This window comes from Rhinolophus sinicus, chromosome 8 (genome assembly GCF_057876585.1).
Source record: "Rhinolophus sinicus isolate RSI-liver-muscle chromosome 8, RSI-T2T, whole genome shotgun sequence".
NCBI classification, from domain to species: domain Eukaryota; kingdom Metazoa; phylum Chordata; class Mammalia; order Chiroptera; family Rhinolophidae; genus Rhinolophus; species Rhinolophus sinicus.
This window is the reverse complement of record NC_142508.1, coordinates 7,390,693-7,408,222: the sequence shown is the minus strand read 5'-3', so window position 1 is coordinate 7,408,222 and position 17,530 is coordinate 7,390,693. Positions and strand designations below refer to the sequence as shown.

At 42.4% G+C, this 17,530-nt stretch overlaps 1 protein-coding gene across 5 annotated transcripts in view; it reads right to left on the bottom strand.

Moving 5' to 3' along the window:
- Positions 1 to 245: 245 nt before the first annotated feature.
- The window catches only part of TCAF1 (TRPM8 channel associated factor 1), a 47,025-nt gene continuing 29,740 nt past the window's right edge, over positions 246 to 17,530 (bottom strand). For 3 of the 5 annotated variants that reach the window (XM_019715361.3, XM_019715362.3, XM_019715359.3), the window contains exons 3-9: positions 10,317 to 11,311; positions 9,928 to 10,025; positions 8,625 to 8,838; positions 8,093 to 8,332; positions 6,744 to 7,081; positions 5,466 to 5,716; positions 246 to 2,848 (exon numbers count right to left, since the gene is read on the bottom strand). In XM_019715361.3, coding sequence (XP_019570920.1) covers positions 2,839 to 2,848; positions 5,466 to 5,716; positions 6,744 to 7,081; positions 8,093 to 8,332; positions 8,625 to 8,838; positions 9,928 to 10,025; positions 10,317 to 11,311 — 2,146 coding nt within the window. In that variant the 3' untranslated portion in view covers positions 246 to 2,838. Of the gene's footprint in view, positions 2,849 to 5,439; positions 5,717 to 6,743; positions 7,082 to 8,092; positions 8,333 to 8,624; positions 8,839 to 9,927; positions 10,026 to 10,316; positions 11,312 to 17,530 lie in introns of all 5 variants that reach the window. The other 2 variants (XM_019715363.3, XM_019715360.3) reach the window with 1 other exon arrangement.

Genomic DNA, 17,530 nt, shown 5'->3' with positions numbered 1-17,530 from the left:
CATAAGCTCAATCATCAGACACATGGTGAGATCAGGGGCCGGCTTTGTTTTTCTGTGGAACACCTACAGAAACAAGGTGAAGTGTGTTTAAATCATTGGAGGATCTTAAGTGTGGCTAGAACTAGAGAGTGTGGGGAAATATGATGACTCTGGACATGTCAGATAGAGCCAAACAGTTGAGGGCCTTATAAGCTATGTTAAGGATTTTGGTTGGACTGTATCGGAGTCAATATGGAGCCACTGAAGGATTTTTATTTGAGTTTATTAAAAATTTTTCCAGGTAATACATGCACAAGGTAAAAAATTAAATAGTACAGAAGAACTTAAAATGAAAAACACAGTTCCCCATCCTATCCTTTTTAACCCGAGTCCCATTCCCGAGAGGCAATGCATTTAACAACTTCTATTTTTAGATCGCCTGTTATCTAACTTCCTAACATTAAATAATATGTTTGAACAATAATTTTTTGGCTTATTAACTTTAGACAATCTTTAATAATACCCCATTACAAAAGATAAGGAATTAACTTACGCTATCTCGACTTTTCCTTTACCTAGCCTTTCTCAAAATTTTGATGTGTCATTTTAATACTTCTATTGGTTTAATTTATAGCTTTGAACAATATACTAATCCTCTAGTTCTTGTTCCATTAACTGTGGACTGTTTTTCTTTTTTTTTTTTTAAATCTCCGCTTTGAATCTTCCTTCAGCTCTCTTCTCACAACTGATTCTCAACCTCTTTCTGCTCCCTTTTTCCTTAACTTGTTGGGATTAATTATTTTCAACTTCATTTCTCAATAAAGAATTTAAGCCTTTTGTGGTTTGCCTATAGGCTGATTAGAACACTGTGTACAGATAAATAGCATCTATATTATTTTGGCTATGTACATACTGTTTACGGAGAGCCAAGTAGAAGGTAGGCCATTTTCTTCTATACACATCCAATGACATGCCTGTGTCACTTGAAAGGAAATGTACCTACCGTCAATGTGAAATTCTAGACTCTTCTTACATTCCATCCATGAGTATTTTTTGGTTGTTGTTTCCTAATTGGATGCGAATTTCATGACGTTTGCTTTGTTTTCTTTTTTGTTGACTGAAGAATGTATGTTCTCCATCTTCTCAAACATGCCAGTTTCTCGATGACGCCATCTATGGCATAGAATGCATATTCTTCCCAGGGAGCCTGAATGATGCATTCTCATCTGAAATGGGTCTGCTGGAAAACTGTCACTCTAGCATGAGACATCCTGTTGGACAAGTGTCACTTTGGAGTGACACATCCTGGGTGAGGTCCATTGTTTTCTGGATTCTGTTTCTTCTTCTTTCCTGCTTCTCATCCTCATTTTGCTGTAGAACTTCCTCAAGGTGCTTGCTCAGGAAGGGTGCAAAGGAGGTATAGACTTTTTGAAAACTTGCATGTCAGAAAACGTCTTCATTTTGACTTGACTCTTGACAGTTTGGCTTGCTATGGAATTCTGGGCACAAAATTTTTCCATAAGAAATGTGAAGACATTGTTCCATTGGCCTTTAGCTTTCAATGCTGCTGATGAAAAATCTGCTGCCAGTGTACTTCTCATTCCTTTTTAGTTCAGGTAATTATCAGGACCTAATTTTGTTTTCTCTCTGGGCACTTTTAATGTCTTTCCTCTACCCTTCATATTCTAAAATTTCACAAGATTGTGTCTCAGTGTAGGTTTTATTGGAGCCCCCTCAATCTGAAGACTTAGTTCTTTGTGTTCTTCATTTTTCTTTTTCTTTTTTTCACCTATATTTCCTATGCTTTCTCTTCCAGAAACTCCTAATGGTTAGATATTATTGTCTACTGTCCTTTCTTCATATTTTCTGCTAATTCTCTTTGCTCTACATCTAGGGAGATTCCCTCAATTTTATTTTCTAGCCTGTCTACTGAATATTTTTGGCAGTCTTATTTCACTTTCAAAAGGCTCTTTTTATTTTCAGTGTTTTTCCTTTCTTTGTATCAATCTGTTTTTCATCTTACAAAATGTCAGCTCTCTCTGGAGATATAGCTAGATTTTAAAGTTATATTTGTTTTTCCATTTTAACTTTGTTTCTTCCAGAATTTGTTGTATTTTTCAAATCTCCTAATTTGCTGTATTTTTCTGACATGCTTTTTCCCTCGTCTTCCTTCTCACCCTCCCAACTCCCATACCCAATGTCTGGGAATTCCTAGCTGACCATTTGTATTTTTAAGAATCACTATAACGGGTGACTTTTATAGAAATTGATGTGGGTTTCCTCTGCCATTCTACAGTTCAGTCTGTTTTTCCAGTAAGCCTCTTCTATGATCGGAAGCATTTGGTTACTTAATTAGGGGTCTCAACTCTCAGTAGAGAATTAGCAGATAGGCTAGAGGGTCACTTATTTCCACAAAAAGAGAAATTTTATTCTGGAGCACCAACCCCTACCTCTCCTCGGGCAGTTTATTCAATTCCTTCATAGAAACAACAACAACAAACAACAAACAACAACAAACAACAACAAACAACAACAGCAAGAACACATTTTTCACTGGTACCAATAGGTGATTGCCTGTGTTCTGTACACAAGAGATGGGGTAGAATTGGGATGGGGTTTAAGTTTACAACTAGCATAATCCTTTAGGAGACAGACTATTCAGGTGCCCGAGTCTCTCTAGGGTTATGTTGTTCAGATCAGCTTATAGTCTGTCTTAAAGGTACCTTCACTCTCTCATTCTTTTTCATGCTTCATCCATTTTCTCTCTTCCAGAAATGCGTCGAGGTCTTCTTCACTTATAATCGAATGCCTTCCGTTTTCTTTGCTGAGTTGTTTCTTTTGTATTTCTTGACTTCAATTTCAGTGGGGCCTGAGGAGGGAGGGGAGGCAAACTTATATGTTTAGTTTATCATCTTAAATCCAAATTCCCACTGGAAGTTTTTAGACAGGGAGGTGGCATGGATAGCTTTACATTTTAAAAACATCCCCAGGGCTGGACTGCTGAAAATGGATTATAGAGGGTGAGAATGGATATAAATATTATTTAAAATAACTGAGGATCTAATTTCCTTTCTGAGAACATACAGTGTCTGGGACTTTTGGGAGTCAGGCACTTTACCAAAATAACCCATTATTCAAAATCCAATGAGCTAGTAGAATGCTTTTATGGTGTCCTGGAGGGAATGTCTGAAACCTGAACAACCTGGAATCTAAAAGACTTGGATCACACTAGTGGGTCATCCCAGCTCTGTGTATCGGGAAGCACTTCAGGAGCCTACCTCAAATTCTTCCTTTGAACTAGAATTTGGGATCAACAAAGGGACTTTTGGTTGTGATAAAATTAGATGAGGGCTAAGTACAAGCAATCAAAGTGCTGGCAAATAGGGACATAAGGTCCTTCTGTTTGCTCGCTGGGTTCTTCCTTTACTCATTTATTTGGTTATTCAAAGCACGAGAGTTACTAGCACCCATATTGTAATCAGAATGCCCCAGTTCAAATCCCAGATCTACCATTTGTTAGCAGTGTAGCCTTAGGCACTTTATTTGATCTCCATAAAACTCGGTTAGCTCATTCCCAAAAAGGGAGCGATAACTTTCCATCTCATAAGATTATTGTGAAGATTAAATGAAACAATCTGTATAAAGGAGCTAGTTACAATGCTTGGCACATATTCAGCACCCCACTATTTGATAGCAAGTATTTTAAAGGTTGAACGAATTTTCAGCATCTGTGTTTAAAGCACCTAGATGATAGACATTCATGAAATAAGGGGAAATAATTTTATGATTGAAAAATGTTATCTAGGTCACACCTTATTGTCTACGAACCCACCCAATTTCCAATAAAGTAAATAGAACAGTGTCTTAACACAAGCAAATAAAAAGAAGTGAGCTGAAGGAAAACTGGCTGGATATACACAATATTAATCCTGTAGGCTCAACTCTAGGTGAAACTACAAAGAAATGGGAGGTTCTGAAAACAATCAGAAGAAAATGGAAGAAATTCTTTGATTGTGTTGCAGCGAAATGAAATGTGAGTCAGCTCTATCTACTTATGTTGTTCCAAAGTAAAGATTTCTATACATGTAGGGGTTGTATCTGCCCAACTAGTAAGTAATTCTTGACAGCGATAGCAATCTATGTCACTGTGGGAATGTAAACGATGTCACTGAGCTGGATGCCCAGTGTTTGCTAAGGACAAGCTGTTCTAGTTTTATCAAGTGACTTCTACTCTTGAATTAATTAAAAGAGGAATGTTACCTGAAGGATGCAAGTGAATAAAGAGACCAAACCCTAAGTAGCTTTTAAAACACTGTGAATTTAGAGCCCTTCCTTTAGATCATGAAGCAACGCACCAGAACCCTTCCAGAGGTTGGTGTACGGAGTGTAGGATGGGATAGGATTAATGACACTCCATCTGTAGGAGCCATCGAAAAATGAAGTCTAGCTTCAAAACGGTGTTAATTCGATAATAATAATAATGTCAGCTGACACTTTTTCAGTATCTACTAATTGCCAGGTACTTTTCTGATAACTTTCAGAGGCACTGACATTTAATCTTCGCAATAGTCCTATGCACTAGGGCCCGTGTTATAGATGAGGAAATCAAGTCACAGAGAAGTGAAAGAACTTGCCCAGAGTCATACGACTAATAGGTGGAAGAACCAGGATTTGGATGCAGGGCGTCAACTGTGACGGATGGTCTTAACCTCTAGGCTATGGGAAGTACTCAGCTCACTACTGTGGACCAGCACAAAACAGAGCAGCCCCTTAGAGAACATGCACTGCCTTCCCAGACCTCTTCACAATGATCAGTGTGAGCCTTCACAACCCCGTGGGGCAGGCGTTTGTAGCCTCGTCTCACACAGAGAGATGGGAGGACAGAGGTAAAATGACTTTTCCAAGAGCTAACGGCCCTAGCGATGGGCTCTTTCTACTTCACCAGATTGCTTTTCAGGCTCTTTGAAAACGATCTAAGACACAAAATGTGTAAGTCGTCAGGGTAAATTTGTATTTACATATTTACAGAAATGGTATTTGTAATTACAAATGTGTGTCTGGTTATCATGGTAAATTGGTATTTCAGTTGGGTCCTATGGTCAGGGATTTTAGAATAACTGATCAGCTATAAAAGCCCAGAGAGTCCTCAGGATGTGAGAACTATAGGCTAGGGCCCATGATGGTGAAGCAAGGGCTGGTATAGACACAGAGCTCTCAGAACCGTGCCCGACAGGGTCAGGAGAGCGGAGTTGTTAGAATAAGACTCATAAACAGAAGGCCTTGCCTCTGAGAAATTCGGATGCCGCTTTTTGGCTGTGTTCTGAACCCACTTCCTAGAGACAGAACTAGTTAATAAGATTCAGGGGCAGTGAGCTGAGAGGACCCCTAAAGCTAGATCCCTAGGAGGCAGAGGCTGAGGAGTGACTCCCCATCTCTGCCTACCTCCCCAGACCTCTCTACCTGCCACCTCGCTGGGCACTCCTTACATCTGTGTGAGGAGGTACAATTTCATAATATTTTCCTTCCATTCAGGCAGATAGGCCAGGCTGGTAGCCACTTCCTTCTGGATCGGCCAGGCCCAGGCCTCAAAGAAGGGAGCCAGGTTCTTCTGCACTTGGTGGGAGAACATCTTCACCCACAGATTCATTTTGTCAACGTTGTCTGTGGGCAGGTTGGTCTGGTTGCGATACTCAGTGAAGAGACGGATGAATGGCTCCCAACCAAAGGCCTCCTGGAGCTGGAAAGAGAAAGACGCAGGATGACATCTAATCAGCAACAAGCAGACAGCACTCTGATACAGGAATTGAATGCGTTACACTCCTGAAACACTAGTTTCCTACCTATCGCTGATCCTCTGGCTGCCCTCATGCCCTGCTCTCTCATATTCTAATCTGAGGAAGGGCCTCTGAGCTAGCACCGTGCTTCGCACAAAGCAGACACACAATAAAGTGTGGTACTAACAGCAATGATTAACATCAGTATTTACCGCCAATACCATTATCATGAAAATGGTGATGGGCTATTACAGGGGATATAAAATGAGCTGAACTGAAAAAAGAGCCTTCTCTCTTTCACAGTTGCAAAGTGAAACCCCAGTAGTTGGGGAACTGCTAGCCCCGTCCTGACATAATCCGCATTAATCATAGGTCTATGTCCATTTGCAAATGCTGCTACAATGGTCTTTGGCAGGAAAAACAGTGAGTCCGGTAGAAGCAGAAGACTATGTACAGTCTAGGGAATTAACAGTAAGGTGTAATTTTAGAAAAAGGCAGCCATCCTCAGGCCACTGGAGATAAGCTGGGTTGTAGAGCTTTAGAGTTAAAAGGGACATTGACAGTTCCCTCGAACAACCTGTTTTATTTCACAGATGAGGAACTTCCGTCCCTGGGGTGAAGAGGCCCCAGTGACAAGTTTCAGTGGAGTCTCTGGCAGTTTCACTGTCATCTTCAGGGCAGTGGGAAGGAACAGAGAGGCAGTCAGGCAGGTGGGAGGACTGGTATACAGTGTGCCTGGGCCGCGACTGAGTTCTAGAATCCAAGGTGATGTAGCTCTCCATAGTGAGCCGGGAAGGGATCCAGGGGCTGGGGGAGAGCCCTGGGGTTTGAACGATGGTAATTCAAGGCCAATGGGGAGCCTTGGATTGCCTATAAGGTGGAAACTGAGGCACAGCCAGGTCTTAATGAGAAGATGGGATACTCGTCTAAGGAAAAAACATAGGTCCTATCCCATGTGTGTGTGTGTTGGGGATAGGGGTTGCCTATTACCTGTAAATATGTTTCCAGTGCTGTCCACGCATTCCAGTTTTTCACATTAGGACCCTTGCCCAGGTAGATTCTGACCCTCTTCTCCCGAACTGGGGGCCACAGGGCAATGTTGGCACGGCCTCGAGGAATGCCCAAGACCGTTTCATGCACGTACACACACCACAGGTTGCAGGTGGCTTCGGTGGTGTGTGGTGGGAATTCCCACTCCTGCCGCTGCTGGTTGCGGCCGAGCTCATGGACGGGGCCCCACAGGCCCTTGGTTCTGATGAGTTTCTCATTGATGAGTTCCTGCACCGACTCCAGATGGCACATGATGGGGTACCCTGCGTGCATCCAGCCTGGGAAACACAGAGGGGCGGGAGAGAGGGTCAGCGTGCTTCCCACCCGTCCTGCAAAACTCTCCTCTGTATTGTTTCCCTCCAAATACCCAGTCGCCCTGAAGACTTCCGGTACCCCATAATGCTCAGAAGGACAATCCAAACCCAGAACCTCCTGGGCGGTCCTCTTTAGCTGCTCATTCCACCATAATGCCTTGAACCTCACCCTGACCTGAAAGCGTGGCTATAGGAGGTGACGCAGGTGACAAAGCGCTGTTCGTGCTACTATTCAATTGTTTTACATTTATTTATTTATTTATTTATTTATTTATTTATTTATTTATTTATTTATTTATTTTTAAGGAGGGCGCAGCTCACAGTGGCCCATGCGGGGATCGAACCAGAAACCTTGGTGTTATTAGCACCACACTTTAACCCATTGAGCTAACCGGCCGCCCCTTCAATTGTTTTATTTTTATGAGAGTGCCCTGTCCATGTGAACCCATGCCATCATACTCTTCTCAAAATTAAGAACTCGTCGAGGGTGGTTCCCCTTCTCTTTATTCAGATGTGGAATTGCCCTCCCTGCCATTACTTTGTGGCGATCGTCTATGTAAACCGAGAAAGCTAAGGGCCTAGAGCGATGTCCATGGTTCTTCAATTTCTATAGAACCCCTCACCCCCAATTTTTTAGGCCTCTTGGCCCACTGGTAAAACGCCATCCACATATCACTTTAAGTGTCTTCCTCAGTGTCTGTCGAAGGTACACACATATGTTACGAAACCATTCCAGAATTATTGGACATTTAGATAGTTTCCAGTGTTTTGTAGAAGTGGCTGAGTCCAAGTTTTTTAAATACATTTTTTCCCTTCTCATTTAAATAGCAAAGGCTATATCTTGTATGTCTTGCTGGAAAAACATTTTTACTCTGCTGGCTGGCTGCCCACTGCACAGCTGTTGAAAGAAAGAAAAGAAGGCCCTTTGGGGCGGGGCAGCACGCACAGAGGGCTGGTTCACCCAAGGGCACCCACCTACTGAGATCTGCACGTCAGCGACAATTCTCTGAGGCAGACGCAAGGGGAAGGGCTCAGCCCCCAGCCGTGCCACCGCCTGCATCACCTCGTCCCAGAGGCGGAGCAGCGGCTCAGGATTCTCCAGGGTGCGGAGGTTGGCGGTTGGCACCGTCAGGATGATGTTGTCCGTGGCCAGCTCTCCCCAGGGACCTGGGTTTTCCTGGATGCGCCTCTTCCACTCCTCCTGGGATGTCTCCCCTGGGAAGAGAGGCCACGGGGCTTAAACTCACTTTCCTAAATCCCTTATGTTAAAACATACAACTTGAACCCCAAGGTCACAAGCCCCAAGGTCACGAACCACCATGTCACCGTCTCTAATGTATTTACTTCCATGAAGTCCCCATGGATGTGGTTTGGTCTGTCTCCTCAGCCCCAAAGCTGAATCTGAGGGGACTTACCTTCCTTCCCTCCACGTCTGAACCTCTCCCTTCCTGCACCCAACAGCCCCCGTGACCTCACCCAGCTCTCCTGCCCCTCAGGGCTCACTCACCCAGCTTGTAGTATGGAGCATGCACAGCCCCCTTCACAGTGACAGGCACGGTACCCAGCTTGCTGCTCTGCGGCACGATGATGTAGAGGAGGCCACCCCAGAGGCAGGTGATCGATTTCGAGGGCTTGTCCAAGCAGCACCGGTTAATCACCAGCGGACCTCGGAACAGCTTGCTGGCCCTGGTCAGGTCGTCAGTGTGGCAGCCAATCTGTACCTGGAAAAGAGAGGTCCCCCCACTGAGTCACTTTGGGGCATGTGCGGGCAGGAGGTGGAGACAGGAAGGGCTCTGGGCTAGGACCCCAGGTAACCTTAGCCTTCCCCCGTCTATGAACCGCGTGTGCGAAACCTATAAAATTGCATTATTCCTCAGGTGGGTGGGCCAAATCGTGTGTAAACATCCTCCCAGGGGAGTCATGAAGGGTGATGCTGAGACGCTGATGTGAGGGGCACCAGGTGTAAACCTCAGGCTAATTCTGAGGGTCTCTGGATATCTCTGTAAGAGACAGAATGCCAGGGCGCCTGTTCCATGGTGGGGATTCTGGCATTGGGAATGGGGTGCAGGGGACCCTGCCTTTTGCTGACTCGAGAGGACGCTCAGGGGAAGGCAGTGTGACGGGCTGATGGAGCTGAGGGTTCAGTTCCTCCTGATCTTCAAGGCCCCCTTCCTGGGCTGATGAAGTGACCCCTGTGCTCAGTGGAGTCCGGGAATAGTTTTCCCGGTTTATGCCAATCAAGTCCCAGGATCAATGCAGGCACAGAATAGACTCTAACCTTTATAGCCACTCTCAAGGGGACAGAGCAGGATGATAACTTAATTTGTGACTAGGGTATGTGTATGTGTAAGTGACAGAGCTGAAGGGGGGACAGGGCGAGCCGGGGACAGGACGAGCCAGGAACAGTCTTTGGCATCCCAGGCAGAAGCTGGAGTCAGAAAGGCCTTTGCTACAACGGGAGATGCGTAGGTGGGAAGTGAGCTGAGATTTACTGAATACCTCTGTGTGCTAGGGCGTCTTCCATGTGGCTCCTTTCCTGTTCCTCACTCTATGACACCAGTTCATCGTACACAACTTCAGGGCCAGAAGGTGGTTAGGTTTGAGTCTCGGACTCTGGAATGTCTCCGATCTATACATTTTAGTCAGTCAGTGTGCTGCTCTACCCCTTAGTTGCCTCATCCTTACAATGGAGGTAAAAGTACACACCCCAATGGCCAGTAGGCTTTTTATGAGGATCAAATAAGATGCTGACTGGGAAAGCCAGAACACTGGGGTTCCATGTTTCATGGGGAGCACGGGCATGGCCTTACCTTCAGGTCAGCTGAGGCAGCAGCTTCAGGCAGTGAGACTTCTATAATTTGCCGTCCAGGTATGTAGAGCCCGGTGCTCATCCAGCAATATCTGGTGCCTGCCAAAAGCACAGGACAGACTTTACCCCGGCTCCATGCTCCATGCTTCCATCTCCCCCAGCATTCCACAGCCCCGCTCATGAACTCCACATGAGTTCCCCTCCACACTGCCCTGACTCAACTCTTGCAAACATTACCTAACACCTCAACCCCCATCTCCTTGAAAGTACATGACAAAGGGTGGAGGTGGCCTTCTAAAGGTGATCAGGTCCCTGAAATGCACTGCTGAAGTCCTCATGCCCCAGTCCCCCAGACCCCCCAACATTGAGCTGCCACCCCTCCTTCCGTACCTGGATTGTTGCAGTTGACCTCGACGGTGATAGGCGATTCCGAGGGGCGCAGATACGGGCTGCTGTACATATCTTCAATTTCGGGGACTAACAGAGAGAGGTCACTTCCAGAGTGGGCCAGACCGGTGGCCAGGGACAGCATAGCACCCCTGCAGCAGTCGTTGATAACGGGGTTCTCTCGGGTTGCTACTGGGAGCCGGTATCGACTCAGCAGCTTTCTCAGGAGCCGGTGCACAGACATGTAGGCAGGGATCTCTTCTGCTGGGATCTGCAGGAAAGCGGCGCCATCCGGCCCCAGCTTTGCCAACCAGCCCTTCTCCACATTCCCTCTCTTCCTGCCCATGATAACCTGGAACTCGGCCAGGGTGGAGCGGAAGTGATAGGTTCTTATCCCTGCTTTGGGAGTACGGAAGGGCCCTGGATTGAGGCTTTGGCTCGTGATGCTGATGCCGAAGAGGTTGAGGAGAAGATTTCCTGGAAACCGAGCCAGAGGGGACACTCCGGGGTTCTTGAAGGCCCACCACCAGGCCTGAGCTGCAACGAACAGCCCGCCGCCCTCCGCTACAAACTCCTGCAGCTCCTTCACATCCATGTCACTCACGGGCTCAAAGCAATAGACACTCGCATCGCTGGTCAAATTGGGCTCGATGCTGGTATCTATGCCTCCCACTGCGAGCAGGCCGCTCAGTGTCCTCAGTTCTGTTTGCACCACGATCTTGCCTCGGCGGCCGGCGTCCAGCCAGCGCACAGCATTGAGCAGGAAGGGGCCCAGTTTACTGACCGAGAATAATACCTTGTGGCCCATCACGACCACGCGGCCCCGGCCATAGCGGGCAGCCGCTATCACACAGCCGTGGTAGGAATCTAACCCCAGGGGGAACGCTAAAGCGCCGTGCACTAGCAGCTGGGATGGGAAACAATCCGAGTTGCTGATGTCCAACTCCGAAATGCCGTGCAGGAGCTCCTCTCTGTCTTCGGAGAGATCGTCTTCACAACTGCAAAAGACACACGTGTGCTGTGAAAGGAGAGACTGCATAAAGCTCCTAGAACAGCCCCCGGCATGCAGCAAGCGTCAGCTTTACTAATAGGACCATTTTAGCTCCTAGAGGACAGCTGGGAGAACACAGGGGGCAGATATGACCTCACTGTGTACGGAACTCCTTTGAGGGAAGACAGAGGGACTCAGCCTTAATTCTGCTCTGCTCATTCTTGGTATACACATTCTCCAAAGGAGATCTCCAAGGAAGCCCCGCTGTTTTCACCCCATCCTACATGTGAAATGGTCTGGATTGAAGTGTAAAAAGTGCCCTTGTAGCATTATGTAAAGAATCAGACCGGAAATCATGTTTTCATCCTTATAAGGAATCTAGTTTATAAACTTCACGCAGCTAATTTTCTGCAAATAAACTCAATGGACAGCTGAGTCCATGGTGCTAGGGAAGAACCATTATTATGTCAGAGCCAGGGGGCTGGTTTGCCCCAACGCTAGTGAGACCTGCCTTTGACTTGAACCCAAGAGGATTTCCTGTCTACATCCAGCACTCTACCCATCCATTGCCTGCCCACGGAAGTTCTGTTTTATAAATTTCATGCAGTTAATTGTTTTCCAAATTAAGTGAGTGAAGAGGTAGGTTACTGTGTTTTAAACTAACACACTGGTATCAAGGTTTATACAGTAGCTTATTATGACAAGATGAGTGATGTAGAATAATGAGACACCACTGCACACCTATTAGAAATGGCATATCCTCGAGGACATATGATGTGGGGCATCTTTTCATATCCTTACGTGCCATCTGTACATCTTTGGTGAAGGGTCTGTTAAGGTCTTTGGATCATTTTTAAATCAGATTGTGTTCTAACTGTTGAGTTTTAAGAGTTCTTCGTATGCTTTGGATAATAATCCTCTATTAGATGTGTCTTTTGCAAATATTTTCTCCCAATTGCTTTCTCATTCTCCTGACACTGTCTTTTGCTGAGCAGAGGTTTTAATTTTAATGAAGTCCAGCCTGTCGATTATGGATTGTGCCTTTGGTGTTGCATCTACAAAGTCATAGGCATAGTCAAGGTCGTCTAGGTTTTCTCCTACGTTATCTTCTAGAAATGTTATTATAGTTTTGTGGCTTCCATTTAGGTCCGTGATCCATTTTGAGTTGACTTTTGTAAAGGGTGTAAGGTCTGTGTCTAGATTCTTTTTTTTTTGCATGCTGGATGCTCAGTTGTTCCAGTACTATTTGACGAAAAGACTACCTTTGCTCCATTGTATTGTCTTTGTTTCTTTGTCAAAGATCAGTTCACTATATTTACAAGGTGTGATAAAACAATACGGTCAATGTTTAAATTAAAAAAAAAATTATTACAGTAAAAGACACATTGCCATTAATCACCCTCAAAATTTCCCCCCTCACTTCAAACACACTTATCCCATCGTTCTTGCCACTTTCTGAAGCAGTTCTGAAAGTCCTCTTTTGTGAGTGTCTTTAGTTGCGCTGTTGTGGCTGCTTTGATGTCCTGAATAATTTTGACTTTGGGAAAGAGCCAGAAGTTGCACGATGCCAGGTCCGGTGAATAAGGTGGATGAGGACACACCATAATGTTTTTATTTGACAGAAATTTCCGTGTATCAGAAGCGATGTGTGACATGGAACATTGTCATGATGGACGATGATTTACAACACACTTTATAAGACACCTTTTCTCAACCGTAGCTCACACCTGACTGACTGCACCGAAAAAGTTGATACTTGTCACACACTGTTACTAAGGTTGGCCGTGCTGTTTCCCATACTGAAGATCCATGCCTTTCCGTTGGATGGCACTTGGCAGCAGCATTCACCGTATTTTGTGATCACAACGGAAAGGCTCCGATGTGGGTGTATTTCTGGGCTCTCTATTCTGTTTAATTGGTCTCTTTGTTCTTTCACCAATACCATGCTCTTTTGATTGTTGTAGCTTTGCAGTAACTCTTTAAGTCGGGTAGGGTCAGTCCTCCAACTTTGTTTTCCCTCAGTATTATGTTAAACATGTCAATTTAAAAAAAAATCAACTTCACTGACATGTGATAAAATTCACCCACTTAAAGTGCACACCGTGATGCATTTTTGCTACATTTATACACTCGTATAATCACAATAAAAATATATCATTTAAATCACCATGAGAAGCTACCTTTTGCCCCGTTCCAGTCAATTGAGCCCTCAGGCAACTACTGATGTGCTTCTTCTTTTCAGTATAAATTAGATTTGCCTTTTCTAAAGTTTCATATAAATGTAATAATAAAATATGTACTCTCGTGCTTGGTTTCTTTCACTTAGAATAGTTTTTTTTCTGTTTTTTTTTGTTTGTTTTGTTTGTTTTAAGATGAAAGCATTATTTCGATTATATTGGGGAATGTTGGGGAACAGTGTGTTTCTCCAGGACCCATCAGATCCAAGTCATTGTCCATCAATCTAGTTGTGGAGGGTGCAGCTCAGTACCAAGTCCAGTTACCGTTTTCAATCTTTAGTTGTGGGGGGCGCAGCCCGCCATCCCATGAGGGAATTGAACCAGCAACCTTGTTGAGAGTTTGCGCTCTAACCAACTGAGTCATCCCCTGAGGCAGCTCAGCAGCAGCTCGTTGTCGTCAATATAGTTGTGGAGGGCACAGCTCACTCACCCATGCGGGAATCGAACCAGCAACCCTGTTGTTCAGAGTTCGCACTCTAACCAACTGAGCTATCTGGATGCCCCAGAATAGTTTTTGAGAGCCATCCATGTTGTTGGGCCTATGAGCAATTCATCTCCTTTTCTTGCTGTGTGGTATACCACTGTGTGGCTACATCACATGGTGTTTGTCCATCCGTTAATGGTCATTTGGGTAGCTTCCAGCGTGGGACTTGCTGCCATGAACATTCACGTACAAATTTTAGCGTGGACATGTTTTCATTTCTTTAGGATAAATAGTTAGGGATGAAATGGTTGAGTGGTATAAGTGTGGGTTTCACTTTATAAGCTATTGCCAAACTGTTTTCCACAGTGGTTGCATTACTTTACATTCACAACAGAAACGTATTAGAGTTCTAGTTTGTTCCACATTCTTGCCAACACTTGGTTTGTGAGTTTTTTTACTTTTAGCCATTCTAGTGGGGGTGTAGGTATCTAATTGTGATTTTAATTTGCATTTCTCTGATGACCAGTGATGTTCAGAATCTTTTCATGGGCTTATTGGCCTTTCCTAGTCATCTTCTGTAAAGTGTGCTAAAATATTTTGCCCCCCCCCCTTTTTACTATTGTTTCTCTTCTTGAGATATGAATATAAGAGGTCTGACTGCACATCTATTGTCAGATATAAGTACTGCCAATAATATTTCCAGTGTGTGGCTTGCCTTTTTGTTTTCTTAATATTTTCTATTGAACTGCAGAAGTTACTGAAATCTTTTTTTGATGCTCAATTTATTAATCTTTCCTTTACGACTCGTGTACTTTTTGTATCCTATCTAGGTAATCTTTGCCTACCCCATAGTCACAGATACTTTCTCCTACTTAGTCATTTAGAAGTTTTTGCATTTTAGCTTCTGCATGTAAGTCTAGATCTATTTTTAATTATTTGTTTTGAATGGAGTGGGATAATTTTCAAGATTCACTTTTTTTCATAAGGGTTCCAGAACCATCTGTTGAGAAGTTTCTCTTTTCCTCATTAAACTACCTTGGCATCTTTGCCCAAAAATAACTGAGCATAAATCTGTGGCTCTATTTCTGAACTATCTAGTCTGTTTCATTCATCTGTATGTCTACCCTTATGCCAACATCAGTGTTTTGATTACTTGATTACGTTAGCTTTTTAGTAAGTCTTGAAATTAGGTTATGTTAGTTCCCTTCATTTGCATAACTTTTAGAATCAATTTGAACTTCATTTGGGATTGCATTGAATCTACATGTCATTTGGGGAAAAACTGACATCTTAAAAATATTGAGTGTTTTGATCCATCAACATGATGTGTTTCTCCAAGTCTCTAGGTTTTATTTAATTTCTCTCAGTAATGTTTTGTAGTTTTCAGCATAAAGGTCTTGTAACATATTTTGTTAAACTTATCTGCTAGTATTTAATGATTTTGGGTCCTATTTATTATAGTAGGTTTATGGACATTAAAATTTTTTTTTTTTACATAGATGATCATGTTTTCTGCAAATAAACATAGGTTTACTTCTTAACTTTTAATCTCTATGCCCTCTTTTATTTGGCTTATTGCCCTGGCTAGGACCTTTAGTACAATGTTGAGTAAAAGCAATGAGAGCAGGTATTCTTCTTTGCCTGGTTCTTAATTTTGGGTATTTCACCATTAAGTATGTGCTTACTTACAGGTTCTTCAAAGATGACTTTTATCACATTGAAGAAGTTCCTTTTTATTTCTAGTTTGCTGAAATTTTATCATGTTTGGGTATTGAATTTTGCCATTTTTGTGTGTGTGTGTGTGCATGTTTTGAATTACATGGTTTTCTCATTCATTCTATTAATATGGTGAATTTATTTGATACTTGAATGTTAAAGCAGCCATGCTTTCCTAACATAAATCCTACTTGGTCATGAGGTATTATCCTTTTTATTATATTGCTATATTCTATTTATAATATTTTAATAAGAATTTTTGCGTCTTTGTTCATGAGGGACATTGTTCTGTAGTTTTTTTTGTCTTTCTCTGTCCTTCTTGTCTTTCTCTGGTTCTGGTATCAGAGAAATACTGGTTTAATAAATCAAGTTGCAAAAATTTTCCTCCTCTCCTATTTTCTGGAAGAGTTCATGTAGGGTTAGTATTATTTGTTCCTTGAGTGTTAGATAAAATTCATCAGTGATGTTATTTGGGCTTGGAGGTTATTTTTGTTTTGTTTTGTTTTTTAAGTAGGATTTTTTTTTTGCATTGTTGTTGATTTTAAATAAAATTTTTATTTTAAAATAAAAATGTAAAAGTTGTCAATATAGTACGGAGAGTTCCCATATACGCTTCACCCAATTTCCCTAATGTTAACATGTTATATAATCATAGTACATTTGTTAAAACTAAGCAGTTAACATTGGTAAAATACTATTAACTAATCTCCAGGCTTTATACAAATTTCACCAGTTTTCCCACTAATGTTTTCCAGAATGCAATCAGGCTACCACATTACATTTGGTATTGAAATATTTTTAATTACAATTCAACTCATTTAACATATATTTTCTGTTTCTTCTTGTGTCAATTTTAGTAGTTTTTGTCTGTCAGAAAGTTTATCCACTTTAAATAAATTGTCAAATTTACTGGCATAAAATTGTTGTTCCCTTATTATTATTTTAATGTTTGTAGGATCTGTATTAATGTCCCTCATTCCATTCTTGGGATTTATAATTTGTGTTATGTTTCTTATTGTCATAATCAGTATACCTAGAGATTTATCACTTTTATTTTTTTATTTTTTGACTAACCAGCTCCTGTTTTTATTGTTTTCTCTATTTCCTATTTCATTGATTTCTGCTCTCATCTTTATTATCTTCTTATTCCTTCCACATGTTTTGGGTTTAATTTGACTTTCCTTTTTTTAGCTTCTTGATGTGGAAACTTAGGCCATTACATTTAAACTTTTCACTTTTCTAATAAAAGCATTTAATTTCTCTTTAAACACTGCTTGAACTGCATTCCACAAATTTTGACATGTTGTGTTTTCATTTATATTCAGTTCAAAATATTTTCTAATTTCTTCTTTACTTATAGAGTATTTGTGGTTTTTAACTTACAAATATTTAGATATTCCTGATATGTTTGTTACTGATTTCCAATTTAACACCATTGCGATCAGAACATACTATGTATGATTTCAATCCTTTTAATCTCATTGAGACATCTTATGGCCCAACATACAGTTTTGCTTCACGAGTGTCTCATGTGCACTTAAACAGAATGTAATCTGCTGTAAACTATTAGCCATGCTAATAGTTTACACGTTCAGAAATTGAAATTAGATAAAAAAAATATGTGTGAAAACTCACATTAAACAAAAATAGGACCAAATTAACAAGAACAATCCAAGTAATTTTTGAACAGAGTACTTAGACTTTTTATGCTCCATGCAATATATTCAGAGAACATCAGAAAAACTACACACAAAAAAATCTTTATCTTAGTAAGTTTGCTGTTGGTAATAGCGTGGGAATAGTAATCATGAAGTTATTTTGTGTGCACTGTAGGACTGAGCAAATGTGT